The sequence below is a fragment of the Lissotriton vulgaris genome, chromosome 1_2 (genome assembly GCF_964263255.1).
Source record: "Lissotriton vulgaris chromosome 1_2, aLisVul1.2, whole genome shotgun sequence".
Lineage (NCBI taxonomy): Eukaryota > Metazoa > Chordata > Amphibia > Caudata > Salamandridae > Lissotriton > Lissotriton vulgaris.
The window spans coordinates 140,541,181-140,553,448 of record NC_141686.1 but is presented as its reverse complement, the minus strand read 5'-3'; the positions used below and the strand labels follow the sequence as shown (position 1 = coordinate 140,553,448).

Below are 12,268 nucleotides of genomic sequence, written 5' to 3'. Positions count from 1 at the left end.
GTTTGTAAGCATAGTTGTTTTAGGAACATTTGGAATGATCATATAGGGCACATTGATAGCTTTTGGCTGCATTACTGAGACTTAAATTGACTAAATTGGTTAGACCTGTCAGGTCTGACCAATGACCTCAGGCCACATGCATGCCTCTATAGTGGAAGGTTTAGGCTTCTGTGAGCCAGTTCCAAGCTGTGGTCGGGTGTGTGTGTGGTCCTTACAGTCCAGACACAATTCAGAGCCCTTCTAAGTCCTCCTGGGTACTGATGAAGCTTTGTTACCAGTAATGGGATCATACTAGCCCACTTGACACTCATGATCTCAAAGGAGCCGCCCATGAAAAGTTACCCAGACTGCAGAGTGTCAGAAAGTATTTGAGGTGCCTTTCTGTCTTGCACCTGTCCTGAGACTTCTGACTGCAGTCGGCTTCATGTTGTACAGACCTATGCATCTGATAACGCAGTTAGACCTGCCCTGGCTCAGTTCATTGAGTTGGGGAAACCAACCCAGTGGCCTTCATAGTGGCTGATTGGTGCCCGAAGAGAAAAACTCTGCTGCATTTGATGAGTGCTGCACCATTGTTTGAGCCTTAAGGCACTTCACACCTTACTAATACTGATTTGTGACTAAAACTACAGTCCGAATGGGCCATTAACCACTAAAGTGGCTGAAGGATTTGAATAGTGAAAGCTTCTGCAGTGGTCCACTTGCCTGGTCTTCACCATGGAAAGTAAGGAAAGCGTAACGAAAATTGAGGGGGCCTCCCTGCACGGTACGAAGATGGGCCCCCTCCAGGCTCAATCAGAAGCTCTCTGGCCAGAGTGCAGTTCCGCGGGGCCCCCCTGGAGCTTGGGGCCCACCGCACCGCGGGGCCTGCGGGGGCCTTTGGTACGCCCCAAAGGAAGGGATGTCTCAGAAATGCAGACAAAAAGAGTTTCACATTTAGAAGCAGCTGTTAGGATAAAGGCCTAGGTCTCTGCTCTGGGACTTTTTGGCTAAAAGCCCGCTTCATGGCTTAAAAACACTTTGTCGGCGATCCTTGTTTGACTTTTTTCTGGCCTGCCCTATTTCTTTCCTCTAATGAACTTGACGATCTGCAAGTTCATCTGTAGGGAACCTGCAACCAGACTCTTAAGTGAGATTAATGCAAAGTACCACTTATTTAATAAAATGAATGCAAAGGAAGAGACCTGTGCCATTCTGCAAAGAAGTCAGTCAAACAGAAAATATTTGACACAAATATGCTTTTTTGATTCTGCATAAAAACTGATCCATGACATCAAAGTAGTATTGACTTGTCTGGTAACACTTTTATGTGTGTCTTTGTGCTGCATCATTCGGTTCATGCCTGAATGCACACAACACGTATTAATGTCTTAACTTTCGAATAAAATGCTTGTGAAAGCCAAATGCCCAGAAAGCAGGTTAACTTGTTTATTTTCAGCTAATCAATGTGTATCTGGATTGCTATGTTATTCTTACCTCCTGCTAACAGAATCAATAAGGATCATTTCCATCCATTCCCTGGTGGTGATGAGCAATATTTGTAGAGCGCACAGATGTTTCTAAGGAGTGTCCCAGAGCTAGTCTTTCCGCAATTCAGTTAAGTCTGGGTGAAAAGCCATGTTTTCAACTTTCTCATAAAAATCTGCTTCGAGCTCTCCTGCTGAAGGTCCAGGGGAAGTTTATTCCACTCAGAGGGCCCAAGGAAGGCGAAAGAACAACCCCTAACCCAAAGATTTCTAGGGACCTTTGCTAAGGCCCTCTTGGAGGAGCAGAAGTTCCTGGCAGGGCAGTAGAAATGGATTCTGTTGAACAGGTAATTTGGGCCAATCTGATGCAGAGCACCATGAATCGGCACCAGAGTCTTAAACAAAATGTGTTTCCTTACAGGGAGCCAATGCAGAGTATGAAGGTACTTGGGATCGAAGCTCTCAGAGGTAGATTAGGTAATAATAGTGCTGCAGACGTCTGGACCACATGAGAAGCATGTATGACACAGTCCGGCAGTCCAAGATACAGAGCATTGGCATATTCCAACCCAGAAGTATTAAGGACCTGAATTGCAGTTTACCTAGATGGACCAGACAAGAAGCACAGGCAGGTGGTGCACACATTGTTTGTATATGTAGCAGCTAAAAGATAGCTATGTGACCTTGTATAAAGAAAGGAGGTAAGTAGCGGCAAGGTTTTGCATGCACAATTTTGTTTGAACAAGAAGCCCTTTTGAAAATCCAGTTCAGTGATACAGAAGCCAATCAGCCAAACCCCCCTGGCTCAGGGACATGGTTAGACACACTGACTGGTTGCTGGAGGGAATGCTGAAACACAGAGCTCTGGCTTTAGGTCTGAAGGCACAAGAATGTAGGTGGAACGGCATTGCATGACTTGGCATATTCGCATATTATTTAGGACTTACCCATGCGGTTAGATGGCTGGTTATAGAGTAGAAAAAACTAGTAAGATAGGGTTGTGTTTTCTTTATCCTTTTCAGATCTTCAAATAACATTTTCTTTACCATCCTCTTGTAAAACTCAATATGATCTATTATCTTCCTCTCTTTCCCAATACCTTCTTTCTTTACTGTCAGCCCCCTCTCCTTCCTCCAGATGTTCCACTCTCTTTCCCTTATTATCTGCTTCTTCTTCAGCCTCTTCTCTATATTAGTGTTTATTTCTTTCCTCTGATAGCAACAAAACGAAGGCTGAATTGGCTTGGGAAAAAGTCTTCACGCACTGCTGGCCGATACTTCTATGGGATAAGCTGTGGCTTAAAATCCACAAAATCTCTAGAGCAGCTAATACCTCTCAATCCCTTTATTTTATTTATCAACATCTTTTATTTACTCCTGCAAAATTAACCTCTTTTTCTACTAGCACTTCCCATACATGCTGGTCTTGCTACTGTACGCATGCTGATTTAAAACACATGCTTTTTGACTGCCCTCCCATTTATCGCTTTTGGCAATTAGTTTGGTCTCAAATTAATAAAATCTTTAGCACCATCATACCATTCTCCCTCTCTAATATTTTCTTAGGCTCCCTGTCGCCTTTCTGGCCCCAATCTCCTTCTAACTTCAAATTAATAGACTTATTATTAGCAGCTTCCCTCCATTTAATAACTTCCAATTGGAAACAAGCCAGACAAAGTTACCTTTAGAGCATGGTGGAATGCTGTCTGTTTCCATTACAGACTTGATACTAATCACGTCACTCCCATTTCTTTATCTTTTAAAAGGGATCTTTTATGGTTCCCTCTTTCTGCATATCTAACATGCATTGCCTCAACTATTGCTCCACCGGTCAATACGTCTGATGAAGTCCGAAAACCACCATAATTCCTTTGCTGTCTTTTTATTTTCTCAAATATGCTTTTGTTCATGCTCCTTCTGTTACATTCCCTATTACACTATGCTTTTTAATTTGAAATGTTTTTTATGCGTACAGTGATTATTTCAATGTGTTATTTTCTCCGTTACTGTTATAATATTATAATGCATTTCCCTTCCTGTGTTTCTTTCCCTCCCTGCCTCCCCCTCCTCCTTTCCCTTTCAATATATATAGCATATTCTTTGATAAGGATTATACTTTAGATGCATTGTACTTGTTACATACTGTTTTTCCGTCTACCTTTTGCCATAGCTTAATAAACTTAAACAAAAAGATAGCGATGTGTGACGAAATATGATTGAGGCATATTTAGTTGTTCCTCTAATTTGATTTGTGGTGGGATACATACTGTGTGTCACGTGATGTTTACACTGTCCTCTCCAGCGTTGTACGCTTCTCTTCAATTAAAAAATACAGGAGCCAAGTCAATATTTTAGGATTACCTTGCATCCAGCAGCCAGGGCATAACCTCCTCCAACCAGGACTATGATCTCCCAAGGCATGTGCTTCTGGAACTCCTGCCACGTCAGCATGGGGACCATGGAGTCACTGCTTGCACTCTGGTCAGCAGCATTTCCTGCACATATGGAAGGAAAAGAGCAAGTGAAACCTTTCATAGTGCCTACATTGTGCCAAATATGATGCTTTTCACAGTATATCTGTCATAATAAAGTGTATGATAATTCTAGAAAGATACTATTTCTGGAATAGAAATTGTAGACACTTGGAAGTCAAAAGAATCTGAAGCACAGAAAGTGTGAGAAACAGTTTCGAGCCATTCCACCACCAATACATCTATCTAAAACGTTCTTAAGTTAATAATACATATAATACTTTAACATTTTTTTGTACCATTTTAGCTGTTTAGTTTGTTTATGTGCATCATATTATGTTCAGTTAAGAAGTAGGTAAATTCTTCATTACTAGGTTAACGTAATTTAGGGTGGAGATTAAGGTTTTTTGGAACATTTAATCACTGAGTGTGTCTTGATTGGCCTCCACAGTCTACTATGTTTTCAAAGAATATGGTTTTGTAGACTGGTAACAAAAATCTTATATAGAAAGGAAACTTGTTTCTGAAGTCTGAATCTATCCCTTATTTAGATGAAATCAATATCAATATTCTTTGTTTAATTTTGATGCATTATAGCTCATGTTGTTAAACACCTCCTCTGAATAAAACACCCCCAAATATCTTATTGGTCCTGCGCTATAATTTTCCCTCAGAACCAATGGGAGGACCTACGATGAGGTATTAAACATTCCCTTTTTGTTTCATTCATTTCATTACCCCCCACATTCATGCAGGCTTTAATCGATTGCAGAACCCTGATAATATTAAGAGTAGTCAGGGGTTAAAAAACAAGCGCCATATCATCCGCATATATCTTTATTTTGGTGCCTTGGAATCATTCATTATTAGCTGTGCCATGTCTCCTTGATATAATCAATGCATTGATGTTGTAATCCGGGGTAGAACCTGAAACTTGTCTAGTATTTGAGATAAGGACCTCCAGTTTACAAAATCAAAGGCCTTGTTGGCATCCAACCAAATGATCACGCCATGAAGGCATCTGCCTTAATCAGATCAATAAATTCATTCATACATTGAGCATTAGAACATAACTACTGACAGTTAATAAAACCATTCTGACCCCGCTTTAAGTAATGGGGTTACTTAATCAATCCAATTGGCTAAATTGTTAGTATAAACATTATAGTCTGAATTTATAAAAGTTGCTGGTCTGTAAGATTTCGGATCCTTGGCCTCTTTCCCTGGCTTGAAAAAATCTACCAAATCACTTTCCAAAATGAATCCGGAATCTGACCTGCTAACAGATGATTAAAAATGGTCGCCATTGGACACCTTAACAAAGTAACAAAGGTTTTATAACATTTTAAGCAGAACCCATCCTCCCCAGGGGCTTTACCATTAGGAATTTGTCAGTCTTTAAAGAAATCTTCAATGTGCGCTCCAGCCGGCCCTTCTGGCTTGTTCATCATAAATCTTTGGGTGGAAGTTTGATTATTGACCAGATCCTTTTGTAAAAAGAAATCCCCTATCTTCTCCTTTGACATAATCCACCGTTCAACTGGAGTGCCAGTGCTATTTGGCTCTAAAGCTTGATAGGCCCTATCTACATCCAGTTGTAGGGAGGACATTTTTTCCCTCTTTTTCTTCACCTGAAAGGCTTGAGTGAAGATTAAAACCCCATGATTTAAAGGCCTTCCAAAAAATGAATACATTCACTGAGGCCTCGTTAGTCGTGAAAACCCCCCAGACTATTTCAAAGTAATCAGCCAACTATTGATAATGCTTGGTAAGAGGACAGCACATTTCATGACAACGGGCCGATAGTTCGTCAAGCCACTGGCCTGATGCGAGATTTTATTAGTAGGGAGAATAGGGGATCCTAAAAAATATCAATCCTGGAAGCGGTATTAACCCTCTTTGAGTAGGATCCTCCATTTTCTATCCCCCAAATATCAACAAACCCTAAACTGAGGCATAGATCTTAAAAACTTAAAAAAAATTATCAAAACAAATGTTTGTGTATGTCTCTTCCATTGTACCCTCTACGGGTTTGACTAATGTAAATCAATATCTGGTATAAAATTAAAATCCCCCTAATACATTCTATCCCTGAAAATATCTTCATTACCAGACCAGCTTCTATAGGTATTTTGAGTCATCAATTACTGGACCATAATAAAAGGCAAAGTTGACTTTTTGATGAATAAACTCTATTGGAAGTGCTGCCCAGTACCCCTCACCATCTTCAATAAGAGGATGATTCTTCCCTTGTAGTTCTTTTTTTTAACAAGAATTGCAACTCTTCTTTGGGCGGAATTGGCAGAAGAAAAGAAGCAGTCCCTATGTTTCAAAGACTTTACCTTATTGGTTTCTTTCCCTCTTATCCAGTGAGACTACTGCAGTAAATTATGCTAGGCCTTAATAGCGCGCACCAATCAAACATGGCTTCCCTTTATAATCTGTTATTCAGCCTATTGGCATTAAGGCTGATCACTGTTAAGCCCACCATAGGTAAATACAAAATAAACATTACAATAATCTGCCTGCTGTCCACTCCTTGGAGGGTGCCCTTCTACTAAACCCAACCAGTTTCTCCTGTGTATCATGTGGCTCATCCTTTTCTGTATCATTTGGCAGATTGTCTTCCCTAGTCACCCACAGCCTCCATACCACACCGCTCTTCCTAACCCTCCCCCACCCTTCACCTTAGTGCCCTCCTCCCCCTCACAACTTACCTACCCTACTTTTCCCCAACCCACCTGGAACACCTAGCCCGAAAGCTAAATACTCCCTTTACCCAAAGGTAATTACTGCGTTGACTTACACCTGGGGCGGCTTCAGCATCTAGGCCCCTTGCAGAAAAGCCTGACCCCGCTTCTGAGATCCAACCGGGCTTCAAACACTTCCTAATTTAGGAAGAAATATTCTTGCTTCCTGTACTTTGGAAAAACTCTAGAATATTCCTAACAAAAGGATCTTTAACTTGGCTGATTGGAAAATTTGGGATTGCACCACTTAAGCCTTAAATGTATTATTCCACTGTTTAAACTCTCACATGTTTCAAAGGGCCCATCAGGGAAGTTTTTAAATGAGAAGTCCTTCTTCATGCTTATAGTTTTACATTGTATAGCCTTTCCCAGGACATTATTTCAGACCCAAAAGTCCTGAAAGTGCACCAATACTGTTCAAGATTTTCCCCCATCCTTAGGCGTCATTCTAGGGAATACTCTATGGCTCTCGCTATGGATAAGTCTAACAAAGGTTCTGCGAGCCCATGAGTAGAATTTGTTTAGATACAGCCTTTGTCATTTCCAAGTCACTTTACCTTCTTTCAGGAATTCCAACCAAATGCAGATTAGATCTGTGTGACCGATTCTCCATTGCCAAATCTCCCTCAAGTACCCCTGAGTTTTTGCCCCTGTTTTTACAAAGTCCATTCCGCTTGCCCCTTTCTGTAAGGCCGCTGGATCCACGTAATCCTTAAAGTGATTTATCCTGAAATTCACTAAAGAAAGGAGATCTGGTTTGCCCAGCTGACTTAGCTTGGTGAGGGAATTGCCTTGATAAGGTTTCACTTTCTTTATGGAGGTTTTTCTTTTACACATTCTTCCAGCACAGGGCACCAAGGAGTTAGCCCCAATAACCTGTCCATGTCTGTTTTTTACAGCCAATTCTGACCGGTTTACACCCCAAAGACAAATTTGTTTCTTATTATAATGTTGATCAAACCGTTTCTCACATCTTATGTAAGGCCCCCCAGGAGCCAACAAGCTACCGTAACCTGCTCTCCACACCTGGGTAAGGGTTTAGCCAGTTTTTCAAAGCTCTGGATTGCAGGCTCAAAAGGTCACGTGATGTGGTTGAGGTCTTGCAAGAGGTGGTCTGAGAACCGTGACCCATGTCATTGGAGTATTTAGCATAGAACACATAAAGAGATCCAGCTGTAAACAGAAACAGGCTCAACCAGTATCAAATATCAGGTAATTCACATGCACTTATTTATTGGGGATTTTGTAGGTGCACAACTTCAAGCACAGCGAGACCGGGGAGCTGGTATTATTCTATGAATGAATATCCACAGTGATAGTTAATTTTGGCAAAACAAATCCTCATTAGGAGTTGAGGACGACCACACTATATATTTTTCTTCTCCAACGCTGATTTCCTGCGTAGTGTGACGCTCCAGTGTTTCGCGGGACCCGGAAGCACCCACACACATTGTAACACCTTCTGGCCAGGCGTGGCCAGAAGGCTATAAATAAATGGACGGAGGTTGCTCGAGGCTTCCGTTCCACACTAGCATCCAAATTGTGTAGTGTTAATTATTGTTGTGTGCCCCCTTGTGTCCGACGTGCCCAGAGTGCCGAGACCACCTTCTACTCCCTTACACGGGCGACGAAGGTGTGAACGTCTTTTGTGGAACCCCGAAGGAGGAGTAGGGAAGCCTTACCGGTGCCGTGTGCAGCGTGCCCGCCGGTCTGCACGAGGGCCGACAAAGGAGTGAAACCGCCAGCCGTCACAGTGGAAGCCGTCGCGTCAGTCAATGCCGGTAAGCAGCATGAGGAAGGCTGCGTGAGGGACCGGCAAGCGTGAGCCCCAGGGCGAGAGAAGACGCAGCAAGGAACAGGCCGAGCGACGAGAAGGTTCGGCTGATGAACTGCGAGGTGCGCGCATGCGCAGTGAGTGCGAGGCCAGCCCCAGCATCAGAGACGCGCGAAGAAGCCTCCCTGCAGCGCGGAGGCAGAGAGTGACAAGCGAATGGGTGGAGAAGTGCCCCGAGGAGGTGTGGAGTGAGCCGGCTGCATGCTGGGAAGACAGCATGGCCAAGTGTGAAAGCAAACAAGCGTTAGCACATTCAAGACTGGAGACAGAGGCGAAACCACAGTGAGCAAGGCAGTGGGGAAGAGTTGGAATGCCAGAATAAGGGATAGGACAGGCAACAAGCATTGGTGTCGGCAAGTGAGGGGTGGAAGAAGGTCCCAGCAGACGACAGCTTGAGCGATATTAGCAATGTCGATCATTCCAAACAACGCAGCTGTACGGGGGACACAGCAGGCAGCAGCCCCAGCGCAGGTGGCAGGGCGGGCAGGACAACAGGCAGTGGGACCAGTAGTCCAGCAGTCGCCACACTCACAAATTAATCCGATACCGCCGTTTAGTGCACTGATTGACCCAGGAATGGCGGCACCAAGATGGACTGTGTGGCTAAGCCGGTTGCACAACTACTTCACTGCAACAAGAGAAAAGGACAATGAGGTGAAAAGGACCCTGCTGTTGCATTTTGGTGGTGATGACCTCTACAAACTATTCACACACTTGCCAGACACTGGAACAGCGACGGACTACGATGCTGCAGTACGAGCGTTAAATGCACATTTTGACCCACAATTGAATCCTCATTATGAGCGTTTCAAATTCAGGCAGTCAAGGCAAAGGGAAGGAGAAATGATGGATGCCTTCCACGCGCGCCTAAGGGAATTAATAAGTACATGTCCGGACGATGACCAAACAAAAGAGGTGATGGCGCAGTTGATTCAAGGGTGCAAGAATAAACATCTAAGGACACTGATATTGAGACAACCCCGAATAACACTGGATGAAATACTAATGTTGGCCAGGTCAGATGAGTTGTCAGATGCGCGAGCCACGGCGATGGAAGCTGCCATCAATCCGACAGCGAGCACTGAGGTCACAGTAAAAACTGAAAGAGTAGATGCAGTGCGGAACAGTGGCCAAGGAGGACGAGGAAGATGGCCGACCAGAACGCCGCGCCGCACGCCATGTGGCTTCTGCGGATATGAACACAACCAAGATGGCTGCCCAGCACGTGGCAAGGCATGCGCCAAATGCGGAGGACTAAACCATTTTGCCAGTGTCTGCAGGGGCGGTGCTAGAGGAAGTTTTCGAGGACAAGGAACAGCAGGAAGGAGAACACCGACCAAAGCAATCAGGCAACTTGCCTTAGATGACGGACACCCTTCGAGAGGAAACAAAACACAGTCCCGCTATCAACAGTGGCTAGATGATTCGTCGACCGAGAATGAAGAGGAGTGCTACTACGTCTCGTTCGTGAGTGAACTCAAGAGAAGGCGGAGTCCGCAACAGAAATGTCAGATTCAAATCGACGGATCGGCAGTAACTGGAGTTATAGACACGGGAGCCACGATCAATGTGATGGGCATTCAGCATTATAAGGTGCTAAATCCGAGACCGCAACTAGTACCGTCAAAAGCTCGGATTCTAACGTACGGTAGCAAAACACTGTTACCGCTGCGGGGGGAAATGACTGTACAAGTTAAAGCGGAAGATCAGGAACTGACGACCACGTTCCCTGTGATCGACAAAGAGGCAGATTTGCTGGTAGGAAGTCACACAGCAGAAGATCTCAAGCTAATTGCTTTTGCAAATGCAGTCAAAGCACTGCACACGGAGGAAATTCTTCAAATGTTTCCATCGCTGTTTCAAGGTCTGGGAACCATCAAAAGACCACCAGTCAAACTACACATCGATAAGGCTGTACAACCAATAGCACTAAGGCATCGGAGAATTCCGTTCCATCTCCGATCAGCAGTCGAGCAAGAGCTGATGAAGTTAGAAGAGCAAGGAGTGATAGAGAAAGTAACGGGCCGATGCCATGGGTCTCTCCGATGGTGATTGCCGAGAAGCCCCGCCAGCCAGGCAAAATACGAATATGCATTGATATGCGGATGCCCAACAAAGCGATCAAAAGGGAGAGGCATCTCACGCCCACTGTAGATGATATATTGACAGACCTGAATGGAGCCCAATGGTTCTCCAAATTAGATCTGAATGCGGGCTACCATCAACTAAAGCTGGCTGAGGAGAGTCGCTACATCACAAGGTTTTCAATACATTTGGGCCTGAGAAGGTATAAGAGATTAAATTTTGGTATAACCTCAGCCGCAGAAATATTTCAAAATGGAATTAAGGAGATCTTGTCAGGGCTGCACGGAGTGCTAAACGTCAGCGGTGACATACTCATCCATGCCAATACCAGTGAAGAACACAATCGGAACCTGAAAGCCACGCTTCGGAGGTTAGCAGAATTTGGAGTCACACTACACAAAGAGAAGTGCCAGTTTTTTAAGCAATCCATAGAGTTCTTTGGGTACGTCTTTGACTCGGAGGGAGTCAAGGTTGATCCCCGGAAGTCGTCAGCCATAAAGTGTGCTCCGGCCCCAATGACAGCGTCAGAAGTGAGAAGTTTCATGGGTATGGCGCAGTACTGTGCCCGTTTCATCCCTCATCTAGCCACCATCGCGGAGCCACTGCGGAACCTGACGAAAATGGAAAATCCCTGGAAATGGTCCAAGACAGAGGCCGATGCATTTGACAAAGTGAAAGCTGCATTACTGGATAGTACAACGATGGCGTATTTCGACACGGCAAGACAGACGGAGATACTGGTGGACGCCAGCCCTGTTGGTCTGGGCGCGCTGCTAACGCAGGAGGCAGAACCAGGAGTGTGGGTTCCCCTAGCCTTCGCGAGCAAGGTCCTTACAGCGTCGGAAGCAAGGTATTCGCATATAGAGAGAGAAGCGTTGGCGGTGAAATGGGCCTGCAATCATTTCCACCTGTATATCACTGGTCATCCATTCAGGATGGTCTCAGATCATCAGCCGTTGATACCCTTGTTTAAAGGAACAGCACCGCACCCGCCGCCTCGGTTTGAAAGATGGACTTTTCAGATTCAACACTATCAAATGGATCTAGTATACAGACCAGGGGCAAAGAATCCAGCGGACTTCTTGTCACGACATCCTCCGGTGGAAGAAAGTGTGGCGCTAGATCAAGAAGTGCAAACAGAGGAGTTTGTGGATATGGTATCCCAGCTGTCGTGTCCCCAAGCGCTAGCGGCAGACGACATTGTGGCCCAGTATGACAATGATGCAGTGGTGACAAGAGTTAAAGAAGCGATAGAAGCTGGGTCCTTGGAGAACTTTTTGCGCCATGTCAGTGGATGGAATGATTTACAACAAGGGGTGGTGAGGGACAGAGTCTCTGAATTAAGCAGAAAGCTCTCACCCAGTCAAGAGATCAGGGCTAGATCCAACACCGTTTTTTAGCTCACTGCACCATCCCAGTTTCAGAACCTGACTGTATGCAAATTAGTCTGTTCCTGTCCCAGTGCATGATGGGAACAGGGCAAACCAAACTACAAAAGCCAATTCTTACACTGGGAAGGAAACAAGCTCCCGGGGACCGGTTTCTGGCATTACAGCCGTCTTCGGCCCGGTTTGCTTGAATCCTGATGGTGCAATGAGCAAGGGTCTCACATCTGAGAATACCCTTCCACGCTTAGGGTGGACAAAAATATTTACAACAAGGG

General features: G+C 44.6%; 1 protein-coding gene across 1 annotated transcript in view; it reads right to left on the bottom strand.

The window, feature by feature from the left end:
* SLC13A4 (solute carrier family 13 member 4) overlaps window positions 1–12,268 on the bottom strand; it is a 256,186-nt gene that overhangs the window by 51,671 nt on the left and 192,247 nt on the right. Inside the window, 1 exon segment of the mRNA XM_086952476.1 lies at window positions 3,827–3,960. Coding sequence (XP_086808602.1) covers window positions 3,827–3,960 — 134 coding nt within the window.